Source organism: Chlorocebus sabaeus, chromosome 1 (assembly GCF_047675955.1).
Source record: "Chlorocebus sabaeus isolate Y175 chromosome 1, mChlSab1.0.hap1, whole genome shotgun sequence".
NCBI classification, from domain to species: domain Eukaryota; kingdom Metazoa; phylum Chordata; class Mammalia; order Primates; family Cercopithecidae; genus Chlorocebus; species Chlorocebus sabaeus.
This window is the reverse complement of record NC_132904.1, coordinates 1,121,482-1,142,118: the sequence shown is the minus strand read 5'-3', so window position 1 is coordinate 1,142,118 and position 20,637 is coordinate 1,121,482. Positions and strand designations below refer to the sequence as shown.

At 50.3% G+C, this 20,637-nt stretch overlaps 1 protein-coding gene across 1 annotated transcript in view; it reads right to left on the bottom strand.

The window, feature by feature from the left end:
* TOLLIP (toll interacting protein) overlaps nucleotides 1–11,253 on the bottom strand; it is a 30,391-nt gene extending 19,138 nt beyond the window's left edge. Inside the window, exon 1 of the mRNA XM_037998792.2 lies at nucleotides 11,078–11,253. Within this exon, the coding sequence (XP_037854720.1) occupies nucleotides 11,078–11,110 (33 nt within the window). The 5' untranslated portion in view covers nucleotides 11,111–11,253. The remainder of the gene's footprint in view (nucleotides 1–11,077) is intronic.
* Between the last annotated feature and the right edge of the window lie 9,384 nt (nucleotides 11,254–20,637).

Below are 20,637 nucleotides of genomic sequence, written 5' to 3'. Positions count from 1 at the left end.
AGACAGCGGCTCGTGTCCTCCTGGGCACAGGTGCGGGACAGACAGGCGGCTCATGTCCTCCTGGGCACAGGTGCGGGACAGACAGGCGGCGCGTGTCCCGGAAACAGCGGCATGGAGAAGCTGGTCAAGGAGAGGGTGTGGGTGGTGACAGGGGTGTGTGGAAGTGGGGTTCACAGAGGCCTCTGAGGGAGCACTGTGGGTCCCTGGCTGTTCTGGCTCCGGGCTGTCCTGGTACTTGGAGGCGCCCGGCGCTCCGCTCCATCTCCTCACTCTGCGTGTCCATTCGAGACAACGGGACTGCTCATTGCTGAGAGAAAATAAAACTATACCCGAAGGCCAGATGATCAAGCGTCATCTCCAACAAAGATTTAACCATAAAACGACAAAGAGGAAACGAGGGCTGTTAACGTAAGCCGTGTGGACAGAACACGGAAAGGGGAGAAGCAGCCCCCAAGGATGGAGCTTGTCAGCCCACGCAGCCCAGGGACCGTGGCCAGCACCACGTGGCAAGGGTGCATCCGGCTCCCCGAGATGACGCACACCTCACCTCTGGCTTTCTTCCCCAAAACCCACACCCCGATTAAGAGACATCTGACAACATCCCTGACCCGTCAGTCCTCCTCAAACTGTCAAGGTCCCAAAAACACAAGGGAAGCCTGAGAGACGGCCCCAGATTGGAGACGGAGACACAAAGGCTAAATGCAAAATGGGGTCCTGGGACAGCAGGGGACAGTCATCGAAAAACCAGGACATCCAAACAAAACCTGGAGCCAGCAGTCACGCCCCAGGTCGGCACCACAGCTGGGAGAACTGTTCCCGGGGAGGGGATCGTCGGCCGGGGAACGTGGGTGAGACACACAGGACCTCTTTGTGCCAGCTTTTCAATTCCACCTAAAACTGAACACTACAAAATTCAAGGTTTTTCAGAAAAATATTCCACTTAATCTAAAGAGAGCAAGAATGAGAAAGGAGTGGGAGGAGAGGGCTTCAGTCCTCCCGGTACAAACACTGGTTATGCAACCTGCTGCCCCGCCTACGAGGGAGAGGCGGCTCGCCGGCTGCTGCAATGCCCTCGTTTCTCAACTGAGAGCGAAGCCCTTCAAACGGGGAGGAGGGAGTTCTACCAGTTCATGCTCCATGAGTCACAGGGGAGTCCAGGTGCTGAAGTAAACCCTATCGTTTCAGTGACAACACTCACTAAACATCTATTTTGAATTTATTTTTTAAATTCAGTACTAATCCTAAAATTTACTTTTGTCATATTACCATGGAGAAGATGTTTCAATGGTCACGTACAAATATATGCTGTACCCTGGTTCAAAGGCTTGGAAATATGAAAACAAAAATGATTACTCCTGATACATAATGGATATTTTTCTAGAATTTTGCTTCCATGTACAAGATGTACATACTGGCCGGGCGCGGTAGCTCAAGCCTGTAATCCCAGCACTTTCGGAGGCCGAGACGGGCAGATCACGAGGTCAGGAGATTGAGACCAGCCTGACTAACACGGTGAAATCCCATCTCTACTAAAAAAAATGCAAAAAACTAGCCGGGCAAGGCGGCGGGCACCTGTAGTCCCAGCTACTCTGGAGGCTGAGGCAGGAGAATGGCGTAGATCCGGAAGGCTGAGCTTGCAGTGAGCTGAGATCCAGCCACTGCACTCCAGCCTGGGCGACAGAGTGAGACGCTGTCTCAAAAAAAAAAAAAAAAAAAAAAAGATGTACATACTGAGTTCAACACTAACAAGTAAGTTTAAACACCTGTGTGAAGGCTGACAATTCCACTTCGGGAACCAGTCCCATGTCAGCACTCGCTTGGGCACGTGACCACGGGATGCCTGCGGCTGCATCCCCTGTGCCGTCAAAACCCCCGTCCACCAGCCAGGCACATCCACCCAGCGCAGGGACACGCGGCCTCAACCGGAGCCGGAAGTCCCCGCCTGGAACACAAGGAGACCGGGGGATGGAGGCGGAGGCACAGCACGACCTGCTGGGGGAGCCATAAGGAGGCCTCTGTCGAGACCAGCTCTGGAGGAGCATTCGAGAATGGAACTCGAGGGACACGGGCAGGGAAGATTCTTTATTTATACTTTCATATCCTGCTAGCTATTTTTAGAAACTTTTTTAAAACCACGTTCGTGAATTACTTTTAAAATAAAAAGGACAGTGTAGGGCTCTCATCCCACAGAGCTCTCTGTGTTTTATCTTCTCTGAAAATAAAAGCTACTTTTATAAATATTAGTCCGTTTTAAATATAGTTTAAAAATGTAACGTCACATTTCTTGGACTTGCTGATTCTCCTCCCCCTGTGGTGCTCTCAGAGGATCACGACGCACGCCTGTGACTGACGACCATTCCTCCCTTGCTGACGCCAGAGCTCAAACCATTGCAGCACCTTTCCACATCAAAGAAAAGAGATCGCCAAAATTCACTTCTAATTTAAAACAATTTCCCTTCAAGTCTAAGTTTTACTTTTGGCACAGAAATAAAGTCTTAATTCTTCTTTTTTTGTCATGTAACGTGTGTAGTCAACCCAAAGCTAATTTTTTCTTTTTAAGCACACAAACAAGCACCCACTGTGAATATTCCTGTGACATGTTTCCAACTGAGAGAGCTGCTGCTTCCTGAGGCCCCACTTTCTGCCCGACAGATCGCAGGAAGAGCCCTGCTCAGCCCAGGATGTGCAGTCCTGAACACACGCAGTCCTGGCCTCAGTCCTGCCAGGAGGCATCAACCTGAGGAGCCGAACCACGGATGCCCCGGGAGCACGGCTGGCCACGTGCGGGCGGCAGGAGGCCAGGGTCTCCTGGCCACTTCCACGACTGGCCCTCTGTGGAGCCTTTTTACACCTTCTCACCATCCCCACCCCATGATGCTGTAAGGCTGTGGAGCTGCTGTTTGTGTTTGTGTGCCATGCGTGCACCTGCACTTGGCACGTAAACACTGCAAGCAAGGCTCTAACGAGTCTCAGCGCTAATGCCAGGTTAGCATAACTAAGTCAAATTAAGTTCAATTAAAAACTAAAACGCTTCTAACACTTCATGACTATGTGCTGAGCAGCATTGAGTGTAATTTATTTACATAAATTGTAATGTATCAAATCACATGTACAAATAACATATAAACACAGTAAAAACTATCCTTAGTGAACTGAGGCTTTTGCTTGATGTGAGAAAGTACTTTTTAACTGCTTGGTATGCTTTGAGCAAACTGACATCATTAGCGATGGGCTAAATGCATTTAGTGGAATTAAATCACAAAATGTCAACAATTCTCATTCAATTCTCCAAGCCAGAGTCGCACACCAGCACTGAGGATCCCACACAAACAGCATCCACGGGCGCCTGCCCACCCTCCCCGCCCACCTCACAGCAGGCCTGAGCTCGCACACGTGTCGTGGGCTTCTGAGAACTTCGGATCCACGTGCTGGGGACACCCAGAAAACCCAGGGGACAAGGAAATACTAAGGAACAAAAAATCCAGGAGCTGAGCTGGGGAGGCACACACAGCAGTCAAATCCCAGGAGTTTCCTCCCCCAAGAACCCCTTTTGCCCTCTCAGGGTCAATATCACCCCCACATTGAGAAAAAGCGTTAAGGGCTGCTGAAGCCACAAAGCCAGCCCATGGAGGCCCCAACACAGAAGCCCAACTAGTGAAACTCTGTACCCCGAGCCCCGGGTTTCACCAGTTCCTAACGCAGCCATGACTCAACGTGACTTTCAGAGCTGGGACCCACAGCAGGAAGACCTGGGTGAGGCTCGTGGCTAAAGGGATAGAGGAAGCTAATGAAACGAGAGAGAAATAAACCCCCCCGTAACCGGAACACCTGGGGATATGGGAGGAAGTCAGTCTCACAAGACTCTTGGGTGAGGTCTGAGGTCTGAGTCTGCTGGGAAGGGAGCTCCAGACTCCGTCAGGGCCCCAGGACTCACATAGAACGGCACAGTTGGCCCAGATGAAGCTGAGAACCTGCAGCCCAGGTCATTGCCAACCTCCCTGCTGCGTCTGAGGGGCCGGCCCTGCAAGGGGCCTGCTCCATGCCACGGTTCTGCAGGGAACGTCCGCTGCCAGGTTCACACCCAGGTCTGAGCTCAGTCTGGCCCAAGAGAAATGGCCCGTCCACCTGACGCCCGCACACCTGTGATTCCCATCCAGACCCCGGGGCGAGAGGGCAGGAACGCGCACCAGGCCTGAGACACAGGGCCGTGGGCAGTCAGGACAGACCCTGGGTGGCCCTCGCGGTCCCTCTGCCCGGTTGACTGACCCCTCAGTGCACAGAGTTTCAGAGACTGAAGGGCCGGCCTGCACATGCCCCACGCTGCACACTCATGGCCAACAGGGGAGCCCCACAGAGGTGAAGGACTCACCGATGCTCACCGCTGGCCACTGCCATTGCCCTGTAGGTTTAGCATTTTCCAAAATAAGGCTGGAAGGAAAACTGTAATTCCCACGCCCACCCAGCTGCTGGCTCCCTCACCTACCACCCTTCACAGCACCAACATCCAAAAGCTGCACCAGTCCCCCACCCTGCAGCCCCTGGCACTCCAGCCAGCCTCGGCCCTCACGCTCCACGCCAGCCTCCTGGCACTGGCATGTTCAATAAACAACCCTTGAGCAAACAAGTGGCATTTCATGCATCTGCTCTTGGCAAGGCAACTCCCACGCCAGTGTGGACGGGCAGTGGTGACTGTGTCCCCAGCTCCCACATCCTCCCTGCACAGCCGCTCAGCAGTCCCCTCCCAGGAGCCCTCGCTGAGCACTCATTCGCTGTGCCTTGTCTTACCTTCCCTCTTCCTACCGCCCCCTCCCCTCTTCCTTTAATTACACAGAACACAACAGGCGCTTCAAAGCCAACATGCCAAGAGGTTTTCCGGCTCTGCTGAAGTCTCGAAGCGAACACTAGAATTTTCATAAGGGAAGCTGGGAGATGACAGTATTGAAACGAACCCGTGTAAGCTGAAAAGGGGTGAAAGGGAAGAGGACAGGACGGAATGAGAATAAGCATAAATCATAAAAGCTGACTACAGAACAAGTGACTTTAAATGGGGTCTCCGCCAGGAACTCCATGGCACACAGCCTTGCATCCTGAGTGCTGGAACGGTCAAGCAAGGCAGAGGCGGAAAACCCGTCCTCATTCAGACGAAACAAAAGCCAGTTAAGCAATGGGCCAAGGGCGGACAGAGATCCAGAGAGGGACGGCGTGTGACATGGCAGGCCCTGGGTGCCGGGCACGGGGTGCACGCTGCAGCAGCCTCTGCGTGTCACTGTGTGCCTGAGGCTTCGGTGGTAAGGTGCTGAAGGACCCCTGTTCCTGTGGTGCTCACACTTCAGTGGAAGACAAATGGGAAGCAACACGAGTTACACCGTATGCTGACGGCAGGAGGCGCTGTGCACAGAAACAGGGCAAGGCCGGGTGGCAGGGGCACGCTGCACTTCCCGCAGGGTAGCAGGGCAGTCCTCACCAGCACGGCGCGCCAGGGCAGGGCCTGCAGGATCTGGAGATGGTGACTCAGGGACAGGATACACTTGCACAGCAGGCCTAACCAGGGGCCTGTTGGGCAGGTCGAGGGACAGTGTGAGAGGCCCAGATGAACAGAGGTTAGGGCCGGGCGCAGGGGCTCACGCCTGTAATCCCAACATTTTGGGAGGCCGAGGGGGGCAGATCACTTGAGACCAGGAGTTCGAGAACAGCCTGGCCAACATGGTGAAACTCCGTCTCTACTAAAAATACAAAAATTATCCGGGCGTGGTGACAGGCGCCTGTAATCCCAGCTACTCAGGAGGCTGAGGCAAGAGAATCGCTTGAACCCAGGAGGTGGAGGTTGCAATGAGTTGAGATTGCACCACTGCACTCCAGCCTGGGAGACAGAGTGAGACTCCACGTAGGAAAAAAAAAAAAAAAAAAAAAAGGCCTCAAGTGAACTGGGAGGCAGGCCAGAGGCAGTGTATTCAGAACACAGCAAAGAGGCGGCAAAAACGAAGGAACCGGAGGAAGAGACGTCCACTCCCCGACCGCTCAGCAGCCACTCTGGGAGCCGGGAGGGGGCGGGGTCCCACCTTCGAGGCACTGAGGACAAGGGACTGTCCACCCAGAGGACCATCCACCCAGAGGACCGTCCACCCGGAGTTCCACACACACAAAAATAGCTGTCAGGACACAGAGAAAAGGCATTTACAAGCAAAAATCAAGTTTGCCAGCAAAGAAAATTCTAAAAGATGAACCTGAAGCTAAAGGAAAGTGACCCCAAATGGAAGGCCTGAGACACAGAAGGGATAAGAAAAGAGATAAACACAGAAGGAATCCAAACAAGCACTGACTCGAGAGAAATAACACATTCCTGCGGGACGTTCCTGTGGGAGTCACAGGGGGAGGCAGCGCCCACACAAGGCACAGCAGCACCCGTGCTGGGACGGGGCGGCCGAGGTCTCTGCGTGGATCAGGAGGCGGCACAGACAATGATTAACTTCTTCTTTAATTATTTTTCAGTCGGGCAGCCTCCGGAGCCAGAGTTCACTCAGAGACTCCCTCACGGCAGAAGCTGATAAGTGCATGTTACCATTTTCAGGAGAGACCCTGCACTTTCCCAGAACAGTGTGTATGTACTTGAGATAAACAACTGAATTTTTTAAAACTCCGTTTAATAAATCCAAAAGAAGGCAATGAGAGAAAAAGAAACAAGAAAATGTAGGACAAATATAAAAGCACAAAAGAAAATATCTAAAAAATCTGTAAATCTGTGTATACAACTAGACGTCTATAACTAGAAAAATGAAACTAGCATGTTCCCATCAAAAGACTTAGACTTCTTAGAGTTGACTTTTCAAAAAAATGTAAAATCAAAGAAGGAAAAAATACTAGGTGAATACTCTCTAAAAGACAGCTGGAGTGGCCATGCCAGTATCAGACACAATAATTAAAGGCAAAAGGCCTTTATCTTCCAAGAGGCCCGTGGGTCCCCACCCAATGAAGAAATCTGATTTCCAGGCAAGCACAGCAATTTACACCTGTCCACACTCACAACCCGGCCTAAAAAACCCGGCACAAACGTTCACAGGGACCTAGAGAGAAAGGACACAAGGGCAGGCGGTGAGTGCGTTCCCCACTGGCTCAGGTGCAGCCGCAGGAATGGACGCCCACCCAGCAACGGCCCGCCTGAGCCGGTGGAGACAGGTGAGTGCCACTGGCTCAGACACACAGGACGCAGGAAAATCCAGGGGCTCCTCACGACACTCGGGAGAGGAAGTCCACGCACACCTACAAGGAAAACCAATTCTCTCCCTGAGGTATGGGAAGGTGAAGGAAAAGCATTTCACTTGCCTTTCCTTCACAAACTGTATTTCAGGACAACAGGCTGACACTGGTTGACAGGGAAAGCTAATCTTTACAAACAATAAACACTGAATAAGTGATAAAGTTCAGAAACTACCCTCGCCATCCCTAATGAAGGCACGGATTCGGCAGGAATTATCAACGATGTGAAGAGTGAGGGGATCTGGACAGGCACAGGCCTCTAAGGGAGGAGATGAGGGGCCAGGCCGCCTCCAGCTGGACTCCATGGTCAACCAGCACCTCCAAAAGCAGGACAAGGAGTAGGAGCAGCCTGGACCCGGCACGGCGCACCCACCTCTACCAAGGAGGCCTCTCTAGCCGATGGTGCCGCGGTGGCTGAAGGCAGAGTCTCCTGCAAACGTCCCGAGTTCTCACTGCAAAATGCAGGGGCTCACACGGTACTCCTTGCGTGCTTTCTGATAATATGCAAACTATATTGAAAAAAGGTTATCTTTCCAAAACACTGGCCTTTTTGAAAAGTGAGGGAAGCACTGCACAGGGCTGAAGCATCCCTTAGTGGCTATTCATGGAAACATTATCCTGAAGATCTAAACACGGGTATGATTCTCTCAGAACGATAACGGGCTGGCTAGCTTCACACACATCCTCTCCACACCTACCCACCCAGGCCCCTGAAGCTCCCTCTACCCAAGGACAAAAGAACCTCCCAGGGCCCCATTAGCGGCCTCTGCTCCTTCACAACCCGTGGGATCTTGCTGTCTCCCCTCACCACCAGGGTGAGGCAATGACCACAGTCAGGGTCTCCCGAGCCAGAGTCCTGCCCCCAGACCCTGGGGAGCATCTCTCTCTGCTGGAAAGCCGAGCACCTGCTTAACCTCTTGCCTCCCCAGCACCGCAAGGGTAACAGAAAGTGGAGCACACGATAAATACTGTGTCAAGACACTGGCTAAAGGCCCACTATGAGTTAATTCAGAGGGGCTGGGGTGGCACATGCTCAGTGAAGCAGGCCGGTGCCAAGTGGGCCCTGCAGCGGGCGTGTGCCGGGCAACACTTTACAGAGTGCTACGCTGACCCGACAAACTCCAGGGCCAAGTCCACCCCTCCTGTGCCCAGGACCCTCCTGTGGCCACCAGCTCCTGCCTCCCTCCATCCTCAGCCCCTGGGGTTCCCTCCTCTCGACCTCCAGACCCCACACCTCTGTTTTCCGTGCACTCCCCTCCCAGCCCACCCCCCAACTCCCATTCCTCCTCCAAGCTCAGGAGAGATGTCATGTCCTCACTCCAACACCCAGCCCTGGTGAGGCCACCATTTACAAACTCTCCTAGCACCTGAGGCTTAAGATCACAGACCCACCGGGCCGTCACCACATGACTCCGCTGTCCTTATGTGCTGCCATGTCTACCGTGCCGCCCTGTAAGATCCCAGTGGCAGGAACCACCTGGTTGCCCCTGTATCGTGGCCATCCTAAACGTCACAGTTGGTAACGCTGGTTGATTAAGTCACAGGTACTCCAAGCAGCACTCGAGACCCCGTCGCTGACACCACCTTCTTGGAGACCCTGGCAGTTCCGAGCCAGATCTGATGTTACTGTGCATTTACTGGGCAGCGGGGGTGCCCCTGAAGTGCCTGCTCGTCTATGTGACGGTAACAGCCCAGGAGGCACCAGGCAAGAGGAGATGCTAACAACACCTCAGCACTTGTCAGCACAGGCCCTACATGTGAGAACATCTCCTGCCGCTCCCACTTCCTCATCGCGGGAGTAGCAGCACTGCACGCCGGTGCCCTCAGAACAGGAAGGGCCTGCCTCCCACTGCTCCGTGAGTGCTCAGCACCTGATGAATTCAAACCCAGCCCTACACCCCAGTGGGGTTCCAGATGAGGGACAAGTTCCCAGGAGGCTGAGGATGTCTCCCAGACCACACAGCAAGGAAGGGGCCATCCTGCCCGGCCACCACATCCCCCGGCTCTCCAGGAGGACACAAAGGCAGGGTGCCAGTTCCCTTGTTGCTATGAGCCTCCGGTTAGGCAGAAAGGAGCACCTCACTGCCACAACCGCCTGCAGGGACTCACTGTGGTGGAACGGAGATGAAGAGGTGGAGATGCTGACATCAGAGGCCGTCCAGGACCTCTGCCGACCCGCAGGCTCCACACCTGAGTCTCAGAGGCCGTCCAGGACCTCTGCCGACCCGCAGGCTCCACACCTGAGTCTCAGAGGCCGTCCAGGACCTCTGCCGACCCGTAGGCTCCACACCTGAGTCTCTTAAGTGTCAGGAGGTCTCCTTCAAAGTCCTCAGAAAAAGCATCTATGTCCAAAACCTGGGGCTTCATTCTAAACACAGAAAAAAATGTTCTACCTGAAGCATTCTCTCCTCAGGAGAAACACCAGGACGTGTGGATACAGTGTTAAGGGTGGGGAGCCCTGGTGACCCCTCCACCACGTCCAGTACTGGGCTGCACGAGTGCAGGGACCTTGGAACATCCTAAAAAGGACTTTTTCCGCCCACGGCAGGTTCAGAGCCACTGTTGATAAAAACTGTGCCGCTCAGGACAACCCGCCCAGCCCAGCCTCAGTGAGTGGCACGGTTTGAATCTGCGTCCCCGCCAAATCTCACGCTGAATTATGACCCCCAGCGTTGGAGGTGGGGCCTGGCAGGGTGGGCGTGTGGGTCACAGGGACAGATCCCTCGTGGGTTGGTGCCGTCCTGGTGATAGGGAGTTCTCAGGAGATCTGGTCATTAAAAGGTGTGTGGCACCTCCCCACCCCCAACTCTCTTGCTGCTTTCGCCGTGTGACGTGCAAGCTCCTACTTGGCCTTCCGCCATGACTGGAAGCTTCCAGAGGCCTCCCCAGGAGCAGATGCCGACACCATGCTACCTGTACAGCCTGCAGAACCGGGAGCCAATTAAATCTCTTTTCTTACAAATTACCCAGTCTCTGGTATTCCTCTACAGCAATGCAAGAAGGCCCTAACAGTGAGCCCGGAGGCCACTCACGCCAGGAGCCCATCATCTCTGAGTCAGTCTACACCAGCTCTCCTGCAATATTAATGCTATAGAAGAAACTGACAGGCAACCCTCAGGAGAGAATTCAGAGCAGGAAAGGTTCTCTGAAGTTCTTGGCGCCTATCCTCTCATTTGCAAATGAAGAAACTGAGGCTTTGCGCGGTGGCCACAAACTGGGGACACAATTGGGCCCAAGAAGTGGTCACCACTACCCTCACTCTGTGTAAGGGAGAAAGAGGAAACAGCCTCCATCTATGGGACCACCTAGAGTGTAGGCCCGTCTGCACCTGGGGGGCGACCAGGGTGCAGGGCCCGCCTCCATCTAGGGGACCATCAGGGTGCAGGGCCCGCCTCCACCTGGGGGGCCATCAGCGTGCGCGCACGTCTCCACTTGGGGGACCGTTAGGGTGCGGGGCCCTCCTCCATTTGGGAGACCATCAGAGCTGGGGCCCGCCTCCATCTGGGCACCATGGGGCACGGGGCCCACCTCCATCTGGGGCTCACCACGGGCGCAGGCCCCCTCCCCCGGCGCCGCCTCCCCAAAGCTCTGCCCGGGCGCGACCGGGAGCTCAAGCCTCCCGCAGCGTAGGCACGTCCGTCCCGCCCCGCCCCGAGGTGGGGACGCCGCCGCTCCCCTCCGGCCGGCCGGCCGGGCGCCCCGCGTACCCCGGGAGAGCCAAGGAGCCGGCCCGCCCGCCGCCGCTGAGCAGTAGCCCGGGCTCGAGGCCCTTCCCGCAGCCGCAGGTCGCCGCCCCCGCCCGACCCCCGCCTGGCGGCCTCACCGGCCCGCGCTGAGTGCTGACGGTGGTCGCCATGGTGCTGCGGCGGCCCCCGCGGCTCGCCGACCCGAGAGTGACGCGCCGGGCGACCTCCTGCGCCCCTGCCGGAGCCTGCGACGGACACAGTTGTCACCTCGAGGCCGCCGCCGCCACAGTCAGCTGACAGGCGCCGCGCCCCGCCCCCGGGGCCACTCCACTGCGCAGGCGCCGCTCCAGGCACCGCCCCTTCCGGCTCTCTCGCGCACGCGCGCTCCAGTGTCGGGCAGGGACAGCCTCTTGCCCGGCGCCTGCGCACCCGCTCTGTCCTCGAGCCCCGCAGCTCAGCGAAATGGCTCCCGGCGGGGCCGTCTGCGCATGCCCAGTCGTGACGGCCGTCGGCGCGGACCCGAGTGTGGCGGCGCTGCAGTCTGGACAGTTTGGCTCCTCCTCGGTCCTCTGCCGAGTGGCGGCAGGACCTGGCCACCTGGCGGGGGTGACCTGCGGCCGTGCGGCCCGCTCGGAGAAGGGAGGGAACTGTGGCCCGGAACAAACCAGGGGCAGGCCCGACATCCCCTCCAGCGCGATCTTTCCCTCAGCTGACTGCGGGAGGAAGGGCCTTTCTGTTGCAAAGGGCTAAAGATGGGGCGCGGTTCCTCCCCGGGGCGGCTGCCAGCTGAACGGAACGGGGATGGAGGCGCTGCCAGAAGAGCCCGAGTTCGAGCCCGCCCTGCCCTCGGCCTCCCCGCAGCGCCGCTCCGCAGGGGCCCCGCTCCCCTCCTGCTCGCTGCGAACCCCAGTCCGGCCTGACCTCGCCCCCCGCGGTCAGGCGCTCCAGCCAGAGCGACTCCAGCTCCAACAGCGCTGGGTAAACTGAGGCCGAACCCCGCTCGCTGCATCCCCAGGAATCGGGCGTTTACGGTCACGGGCACAGGTTAATGTTTACCCAGCAGACCCGAGACTTAGGTCCTGATGTCCGGGTATCTTAAGAAGTAAAAGCATTCTTAGTTGAAGTTTCGCTTTAAAAATCATGATATAGATGCTCGCGGAGGACAGGCGTTACGCAAAGATTAGCAATCCTTTGTTTGACGAGCCCAGGTAGTACAGCATGTCTCCCCCGTGATGTTTTTTGGCTTTTATCTTACATATAAACAAGCGTTGTATCCAGGTGGACGCCTTCCTCCTCATACTTTTGGAAACACCCTGCTCTATGGAGTAGCCATTCTTTTATTCCTTCGCTGCCTTAATAAACTTATTTTCACTTTGCTCTGTGGACTGGCCTGGAATTCTTTCTTGCACAAGATCCAAGAACCCTCTTTTGGGGTCTGGATCAGGACCCTTTACCAGTAGCACAACCACTCCACCAAAAACTCTTGTCTGTGATCTCTATATTGTTAGTGGTCAGTTCTCAGTCCTCGTCCTCCGGGAACTACAGCAGAATCGATAAGTCATTCCTGCCAGACACGCTTTCTTCACTCCCCATCCAGGATACCACGTGTCTCTCACTTTCCTCTTATCCCGGAGACCACATCTTCAAGTCTCAGTTACCCGTCTCTCCTTCTGAAACCGGCAACCTGGCCACTTGCCTGTTTTAATGGGGTTTAGAGGAAAAGAAGGAAAGCCCCTTCCTTAAGTTTTAGCTTAACTTCCAGCCAATCCACAGCACAAGACCCAAGAAGCTATTAAGCACAAGTTCTTGCTTTAGGGGCCAAGGGACTTCCCCGGGTTCCACATGTGCAATTAGACTTAAATTTCAACTATAGTTACCCCTTCCTCATTTTCACGCTAAAAATCACACCTAGGGATAGAGATTTAAAATGTGCATGTTGCATGTGATGCATGAAGAAGCATGCAAAGCTACTGAGAAGCGCTAGACAAACCCCTCCCATCCATGCCTGGACCAGTCCCTTCCCTGTGAAACTAACTCACGTGCCACCCCCCCCCCCCGGGGGTAGCCCACCGTTTTCCTTTCACGGTGCTGACTTGCTTGTGCACAAGCGAAATAAAGCTTTCTCTTTCTCCTTGCTGCTACGACTGCTGATCTCTATTTCTATCCTGGGAGATTACAAGATCCCAGGGCACACTGGTAACACTTTGACTCCTTAACATCAGGGTGCCTCGTCTCAGGCCTCAGTCCTTGTACATCTTTTCTATCCACATCTTCAGTGAGCTCATCCAGTTCAGTCCTTTAAATGCCATCCATATGCTGATGATCCTAAAATCTATATCTCCAGGATCTCCGCTAAACACTAGATTCAGCTCTTGCCTTAATATTCTTCCCCTATGGGGTGGACGGGCTTTAAGGTAGATGCGTGATCCCTGCCTCCTGGTGTTCACATCCTTGAATAATCCTCTCGTCTTGAGGGTGGACAGAGCCTGTGGCTTGCTTTTAAACAACAGAATATGGCAGTGGTGATAGGATGTCCCTCCCCGATCACCTGATGTTATACAAAACTCCATCTTGCTCGCAGACTCATTCTCAAGGGTCTCTCATTTGCTGGGTGAGAAGCAAGGTGCCATAATTCCTACAACTTCAAGGAAACAAATTCTGCCAAGAATCTGAGGGGGCTTTGATCCTTCCCCAGTCAAGCCTTCAGATGAGAATGCAACCCAGCTGACGCCTTAATTGTAGCCTCGTAAGACCCAACAATAAGCCAGCTAAGCTGTGCCTGAACTCCTGCCCCCACAGAAACTCTGAGATAAGTGTGTGTTGTTTTAGGCCACTTATCTTACAGCCACATGATCTGACTTATGCATTATTAGAATTCCAGAAGAAAAAAGGAGAATGAGGCAGAAAATCTGAAGAAATAATGGCCAATAATTATCCCAATTAATGGTAGGCACCAAACAAAATATTTAGGAAGCAATGGATTCCAAAAAAATAAACAAAACACTTAGTCATGTCATATTCATACTGCTGATAACAGAAAGCAAGGAGAAACTCTTAAAAGCAGACAGAGGAGGCCGGGCACGGTGGCTCACACCTGTAATCCCAGCACTTTGGGAGGCTGAGGCGGGTAGATCACAAGGTCAGGAGTTTGAGACCAGTCTGGCCAACATGGTGAAACCCCATCTCTACTAAAAATACAAAAATTAGCCAGGCGTGGGGGTGGGCACCTGTAATCCCAGCTACTCAGGAGGCTGAGGCAGGAGAATTGCTTGAACCTGGGAGGTGGAGCTTGCAGTGAGCCAAGATTACACCATTGCGCTCCAACCTGGTCAACAAGATCAAGACTCTGTCTCAAAAACAAAACAAAACAAAACAACAAAACAAAAAACAGAAGCAACATTTGAAGTAATTATGCCTGATAATTTCCCCAATACACCTATAGAGGGGCAAAGATAATGATTCCATCTGACTTCTCCTCGGAAACCATGCAAGTAAGAGGAATGTGGAGTGAAATATTTAAAGTGTTGACAGCAAAATAAAACTGCACCAACCTAGAATTCTGTATCCTGTGAAAATCCTTTACAAGTAAAGGAGAAACACAGACTTTCTCAGACAAACAAAATCGAGAGAATTTGTTGCCAGTACACTTGCCTTGCTAGAAACACTAAAAGAAGTTCTTTAGACAGAAGGAAAATAACACAGGTCAGAAACTCAGATCCACATAAAGAAAGGAAGAGCGTCAGAGAAGAAATAATTGAAGGTAAAATAGTTTTTTCTTATTCTTAGTTCATCTAACAGATAATAGCTTGTTCAAAATAATAGCAACAATATATTTGATGACATAGTTTAAGTGTAAATAATTACACAAAATAAAGCAATAATGTAGGGCTGGGAGGGAATAATTAGAATTATGTTGCTATTATAAGATACTTGCACTACTCATGAAGCAGTATACTTTTATTTGAAAGAGGACTTTTATGTTAGTTGTAAATGTATATTGTGAACTCTAGGGCAACCATTAAAGAAGTATTTTAAAAAGAAGTATAATTGATATGCTAAGAAAGGAGAGAAAATGGAATATAAAATTATTGGTAAAAACCACAAAAAACAGAAAAAGAGTAGAGACAAAAATAGTAGCAAAGAACAAGGGCAATGTATTAGTTTGATTTTATGCTGCTGATGAAGACATACTTGAGACTGGGTGATTTATAAACAAAAAGAGGTTTAATGGGTTCACAGTTCCACATGGCTGGGGAGGCCTCACAATTGTGGCAGAAGGGAAGAGGCACGTCTTACACGGTGGCAGGCAAGAGAGAGAATGAAAACCAAGTGAAAGGGGTTTCCACTAAAAAAACATCAGATCTCATAGAACGTATTCACTACCCCCATGAGTCAATTAACTCTACCAGGTCCCTCCCACAATATGTGGGAATTATGGGAGCTACAATTCAAGATGAGATTTGGGTGGGGACACAGCAAAACCATATCAGGCAACAAATAGAAAATAGCAACAAACATGGCAGATATTAATCCAACTATAGCAATAATCATTTTAAACATCAATAGTCTAAAAACACCAATTAAAGACCGAGATTGTCAAAGCAGATTAAAAAATAAGACCCAACTATATGGTGACTACAAGAAACTCACTTTAAATGTGAAGACATATATAGGCTGGGCACAGTGGCTCATGACTGTAATCCTAGCACCTTGGGAGGCCAAGGCAGGTGGATCACCTGAGGTCAGGAGTTTGAGACCAGCCTGACCAACATGGAGAAACTCAGTCTCTACTAAAAATACAAAATTAGCCAGGCATGGTGGTGCATGCCTGTAATCCCAGCTACTCGGGAGGTTGAGGCAGGAGAATCGCTTGAACCCAGGAAGTGGAGGTTGCGGTGAGCCGAGATCATGCCATTGCACTCCAGCCTGGGCAACAAGAAACGAAACTCTGTCTCAAAATAAGTAAATAAATAAATAGACATATATATATATATAAATGGTAAATGGAAAGAGAAAGATATACCATGATGAAAAGGAAAGCTACAGTAGCTATACTAATTTCAGACAGAGCAAACTTCAGAGCAAGGAAAATTATTAGGGATAAAGAAGGATGTTACATGATGATAAAGGACTCATATCTCCAAGAAGATATAACAATCATTAAAACATTTGTGTCTAAAAACAGCACATCAAAACACATGAGGAAAAATCTAATTGGCCAGACGCGGTGGCTCACACCTGTAATTCCAGCACTTTGGGAGGCCAAGGCGGGTGGATCATGAGGTCAGGAGTTCAAGACCAGCCTGGCCAAGGTGGTGAAAACCCATTTCTACTAAAAATACAAAAATTAGCTGGGCACAATGGCAGGCACCTGTGATCCCAGCTACTTGGGAGGCTGAGGCAGGAGAATCGCTTGAACTCAGGGGGCGGAGGTTGCAGTGAGCCAAGATCACACCACTGTACTCCAGCCTTGGCAACAGAGTGAGACTCTGTCTCAAAAAACAAACAAACAAGCAAACAGCAACAATGACAAACTTAATTAAAACTGAGGAAAACACTCCAGAGACGTCAACACCCTTTATCAGAAATGGATAGATACAGCAAGCAGAAAATAAGCAAGGACATAGCTGAACTCCACAGGACCAACAATCAGCTGAATATGATGGACTCCTATAGATTAAATCACCCAACAACAGCAAAATGCACATTTTTCTCAAGCTCTCATGGAACATTTGCTAAGATAGACCATATTCCGGGCCATGAAGCCCACCTTCACAAATTTAAAATCATAGTGATCATACAGTATGATCAGACCGCAGTTAAATTAAATGAGAAATCAACAATATAAAGAGAGCTGGAAAAGATGACTGGGAAGATTGTAATGAATGGACTCTTTACAAAGGAGGGGCAGAGTTAAGTGAAAGAACAAGATGTGGCGAAGCCCCAAGACATTTTTAGCTTTAGGAAGCTGCTACCACTCCTGGCCTTGGAAGGACAAAGGAAGTTCATAGTTACCAGAGAAAGGGGCTTATTTGGCAGAAGTTGTGGTCTTACATAGAGGAATAAAATCACTGCCAAACCACAGGCCTACAAGGAGGAATCTCAGAAAATAGATAACTCTGACCTTTCTTCTCTCCTCTCATCTCCTACAGGTGCCTCCCGTTAGCCCAACCAGGTGATACAGTCTGTTAGACACCAGCTTCCTGGGTCACAAAGAAAGGCAGAGAAAGACAGAGAGTGAATTGAGAAACTATACTACACATGCATCCAAATATTAGCCATAATCAGAAGATACAGTTTTGTAATATATCATTGAAAAAAGCAACACAAATAAGGACAAAACATAGAAAATAAGATTTTTTTTTTAAGTAGGCAAAAGTGTGAAGGAAAAATTATAAAACCTTACTGAAAGACATGAATGAAGACCTGAATAAATTGAGGACTATAAACCATATTCATGGATAGAAAGGGTCAATATTAAAAGTATGTCAATTCTCCCCTAAATTGTTCTGCAAAAAACAATTTCCATTAAAACTTCATAAATGTTTTTAAAATGAATTTAACAAATGGATTCTAAAATTGATACCAAAAAAAAAAAAAAAAAAAAAAAAAAAAGGCTGAGTAGTAGCCAAAACATAAAAGAAAGAGGAGAAGAAAGAGGCAGTGAAAGGAAAATGTCAAAGGAGATATAAAAATGTATTATAAAACTATAATGATTAACACTGTGATATGGGGATAGACAAATTTCACCAGTGCAACAGAACATGAAAATTTGATTTATGAGACTATTGTCACTGTTGAGCAGTTTGGAAAGGAAATATTTTTCAATATATGGGCCACACCAATTGACTGTATGTATGAAAAAAATCCGTTTGGACCTCTACCTTATGCCAAACAAAAAAGCAATTCTTAGTGGAATTAATCCAATACATATTTGATGAATTCAGTGTCTACATCATGTTTGGAAAGGATAAAATCAGGAAAAACGGTTGCCTCTCTTCCGATCCATCTTGGAAAGTTTGAGCAGTCATTGAGGTGTCAGGAGATACCCTGCGTGATGAAAGGAGAGCCACTTGGCAGACCAAACATGGGAGGAAGGCATTCAGCAGACCAAGGCTACCTGACAATCAGTCATGAAATAGACCTGAGAAAGGTAGGGGGCGAATGGGTAGAAGAATAAGAATGAGGTAGGCCACAGAGAGGGTTTTTGATGCTAGCGTGAGCATTAGGAACCATCACAATGTGTAACAATGAGTCATTGTCATGGGGCTTTGAGGAGTGGAGTGGTGTGGCCTTAGAGGTAAGCAGAGACGACATCTTTGTCAAGAGAATTAAAGAAGGGGCAGTCGGGCATGGTGGCTCACACCTGTAATCCCAGCACTTTGGGAAGTCAAGGTGGGGGGATCACCTGAGGTCAGGAGTTCGAGACCAGCCTGGCCAACGTGATGAAACCCCATCTCTACTAAAAATACAAAAATTAGCTTGGTTTGGTGGCGCACGCCTGTAATCCCAGCTACTCGGGAGACTGAAGCAGGAGAATCGCTTGAACCTGGGAGGCAGAGGTTGCAGTGAGCCGAGATCATGCCACTGCACTCCAGCCTATGCAACACAGCAAGACTCCATCTCAAAAAAACAAAAAACAAAACCAAGCAATAGAAAAACAGGGCATGTCACCCATTTCTTTGCTCACCATTATTGCATGTGTGTGACTGCCCTTGGCCACTGGTCACCTCTGTTAGTAGATCATTCACAGAGGATCTGTGGGAGGTGACCGTCTCAGTCCCTATATGTCAAAAATGTCCTTGTCACTCTTAAAGGACAGTCTAGTTGGGTGTAGAATTCTACACTGAGTTACCTTTCCTCAGTGCTTTGAAAAATACCATGGCACCATCTTGCTGCATCCAGCGTTACTAATGAGAAACCAGATGCCTGTCTGGTTCTCATGCCTTTGTAGGTGAACTGCCTTGTCTTTCTGGTAGCTTTGAGGTTTTCTCTTTTTCTTGGGTGTGTTTTTGCTTGGTCTGTCTTGGCACTCACTGGAATCTTTGAGTCTAAGACTTCATGTTTTTTGTTCTGAAAATATGGCCTCTCTTCCACTCTCTATTCTTTCCTTTTGGGGCTCACTAGAAAAAGTGTTGAGATTTCCAGATCTGTCCTCCATATCCTCTAATCTTAAAAAATAAAATCATCCTATTAAACCTGATAGCTTGAGCGCATGGCCTTTGTCTTTCTCTACTGACAGAGTGTTTGCTCTCTTTCAGGATGTTGGCATCTCTGAGCTGCTTGGTGGTTTCAGGCTGAATGCCCATTTTCTATAAAGAAACGTGCTGTGTCCCCACCCAAATCTCGCCTTGAATTGTATCTCCCAGAATTCCTACGTGTTGCGGGAGGGAACCAGGCAAAGATAATTGAATCATGGAGGCCAGTCTTTCCCACACTGTTCTTGCGATAGTGACTAAGTCTCATAAGATCTGATGGGTTTATCAGGGTTTCCACTTTTGGTTCTTCCTCATTTTTCTCTTGCTGCCACCATGTAAGAAGTGCGTGCTGCCTCCTGCCATGATTCTGATGCCTCCCCAGCCATGTGGAACTGTAAGTCCAATTAAACCTTTTTTTCTTCCCAGTCTTGGGTATGTCTTTATCAGCAGTGTGAAAACGGACTAATACAGTAAATTGGTACCGAGAGCGGGGCATTGCTGAAAAGATACCTGAAAATGTGGAAGTGACTTTGGAACTGGGTAACAGACAGAGATTGCAACAGTGTGGAGGGCTCAGAAGAAGACAGGAAAATGGGGGAAAGTTTGGAACTTCCTGGAGACTTGTTGAATGGCTTTGACAAAAATGCTGATAGTGATATGAACAATAAGGTCCAGGCTGAGGTGGTCTCAGGTGAAGATGAGGAACTTATTGGGAACTAGAGCAAAGGTGACACTTGTTATGTTTTAGCAAAGAAACTGGTGGCATTTTGCCCCTGCCCTAGAGATTTGTGGAACTTTGAACTTGAGAGAGATGATTTAAGGTATCCGGCAGAAGAAATTTTTAAGCAACAAAGCATTAAAAAGCAGACTTGGAGCTGTTAAACATTCCATTTTAAAAGGGAAACAGGCCGGGCATGGTGGCTCACGGCTGTAATCCCAGCACTTTGGGAGGCTGAGGCGGATGGATCACCTGAAGTCAGGAGTTTGAGACCAGCCTGGCCAACATGGAGAAACCCTGTCTCTACTAAAAATACAAAAATTAGCCGGGCATAATGGTTCATGCCTGTAATCCCAGCTAGGGAGGCTAAAGCAGGAGAATCACTTGAACCTGGGAGGTGGAGGTTGCAGTGAGCCAAGATTGCACCACCGCACTCCAGCATGGGTAACAGAGCAAGACTCAATCTCAAAAAAAAAATTTTTTTTTTGTTAAAGAGGAAAACAGAGCATAAAAGTTCAGAAAATTTGCAGCCTGATGATACAGTAGTAAAGAAAAACCCATTTTTTGAGGAGAAATGTAAGCCAACTGCAGAAATTTGCTTAAGTAGCAAGGAGCCTAATGTTAATCCCCAAGACCATGGGGAAAGTGTCTCCAGGCCATGTCAGAGACCTTCATGGCACCCCCTCCCATCAGAAACCTGGAGGCCCAGGAGGAAAAACTGGTTTTGTGGGCTGGGCCCAGGGTCCCTGTTCTGTGTGCAACCTAGGGACTTGGTGCCCTG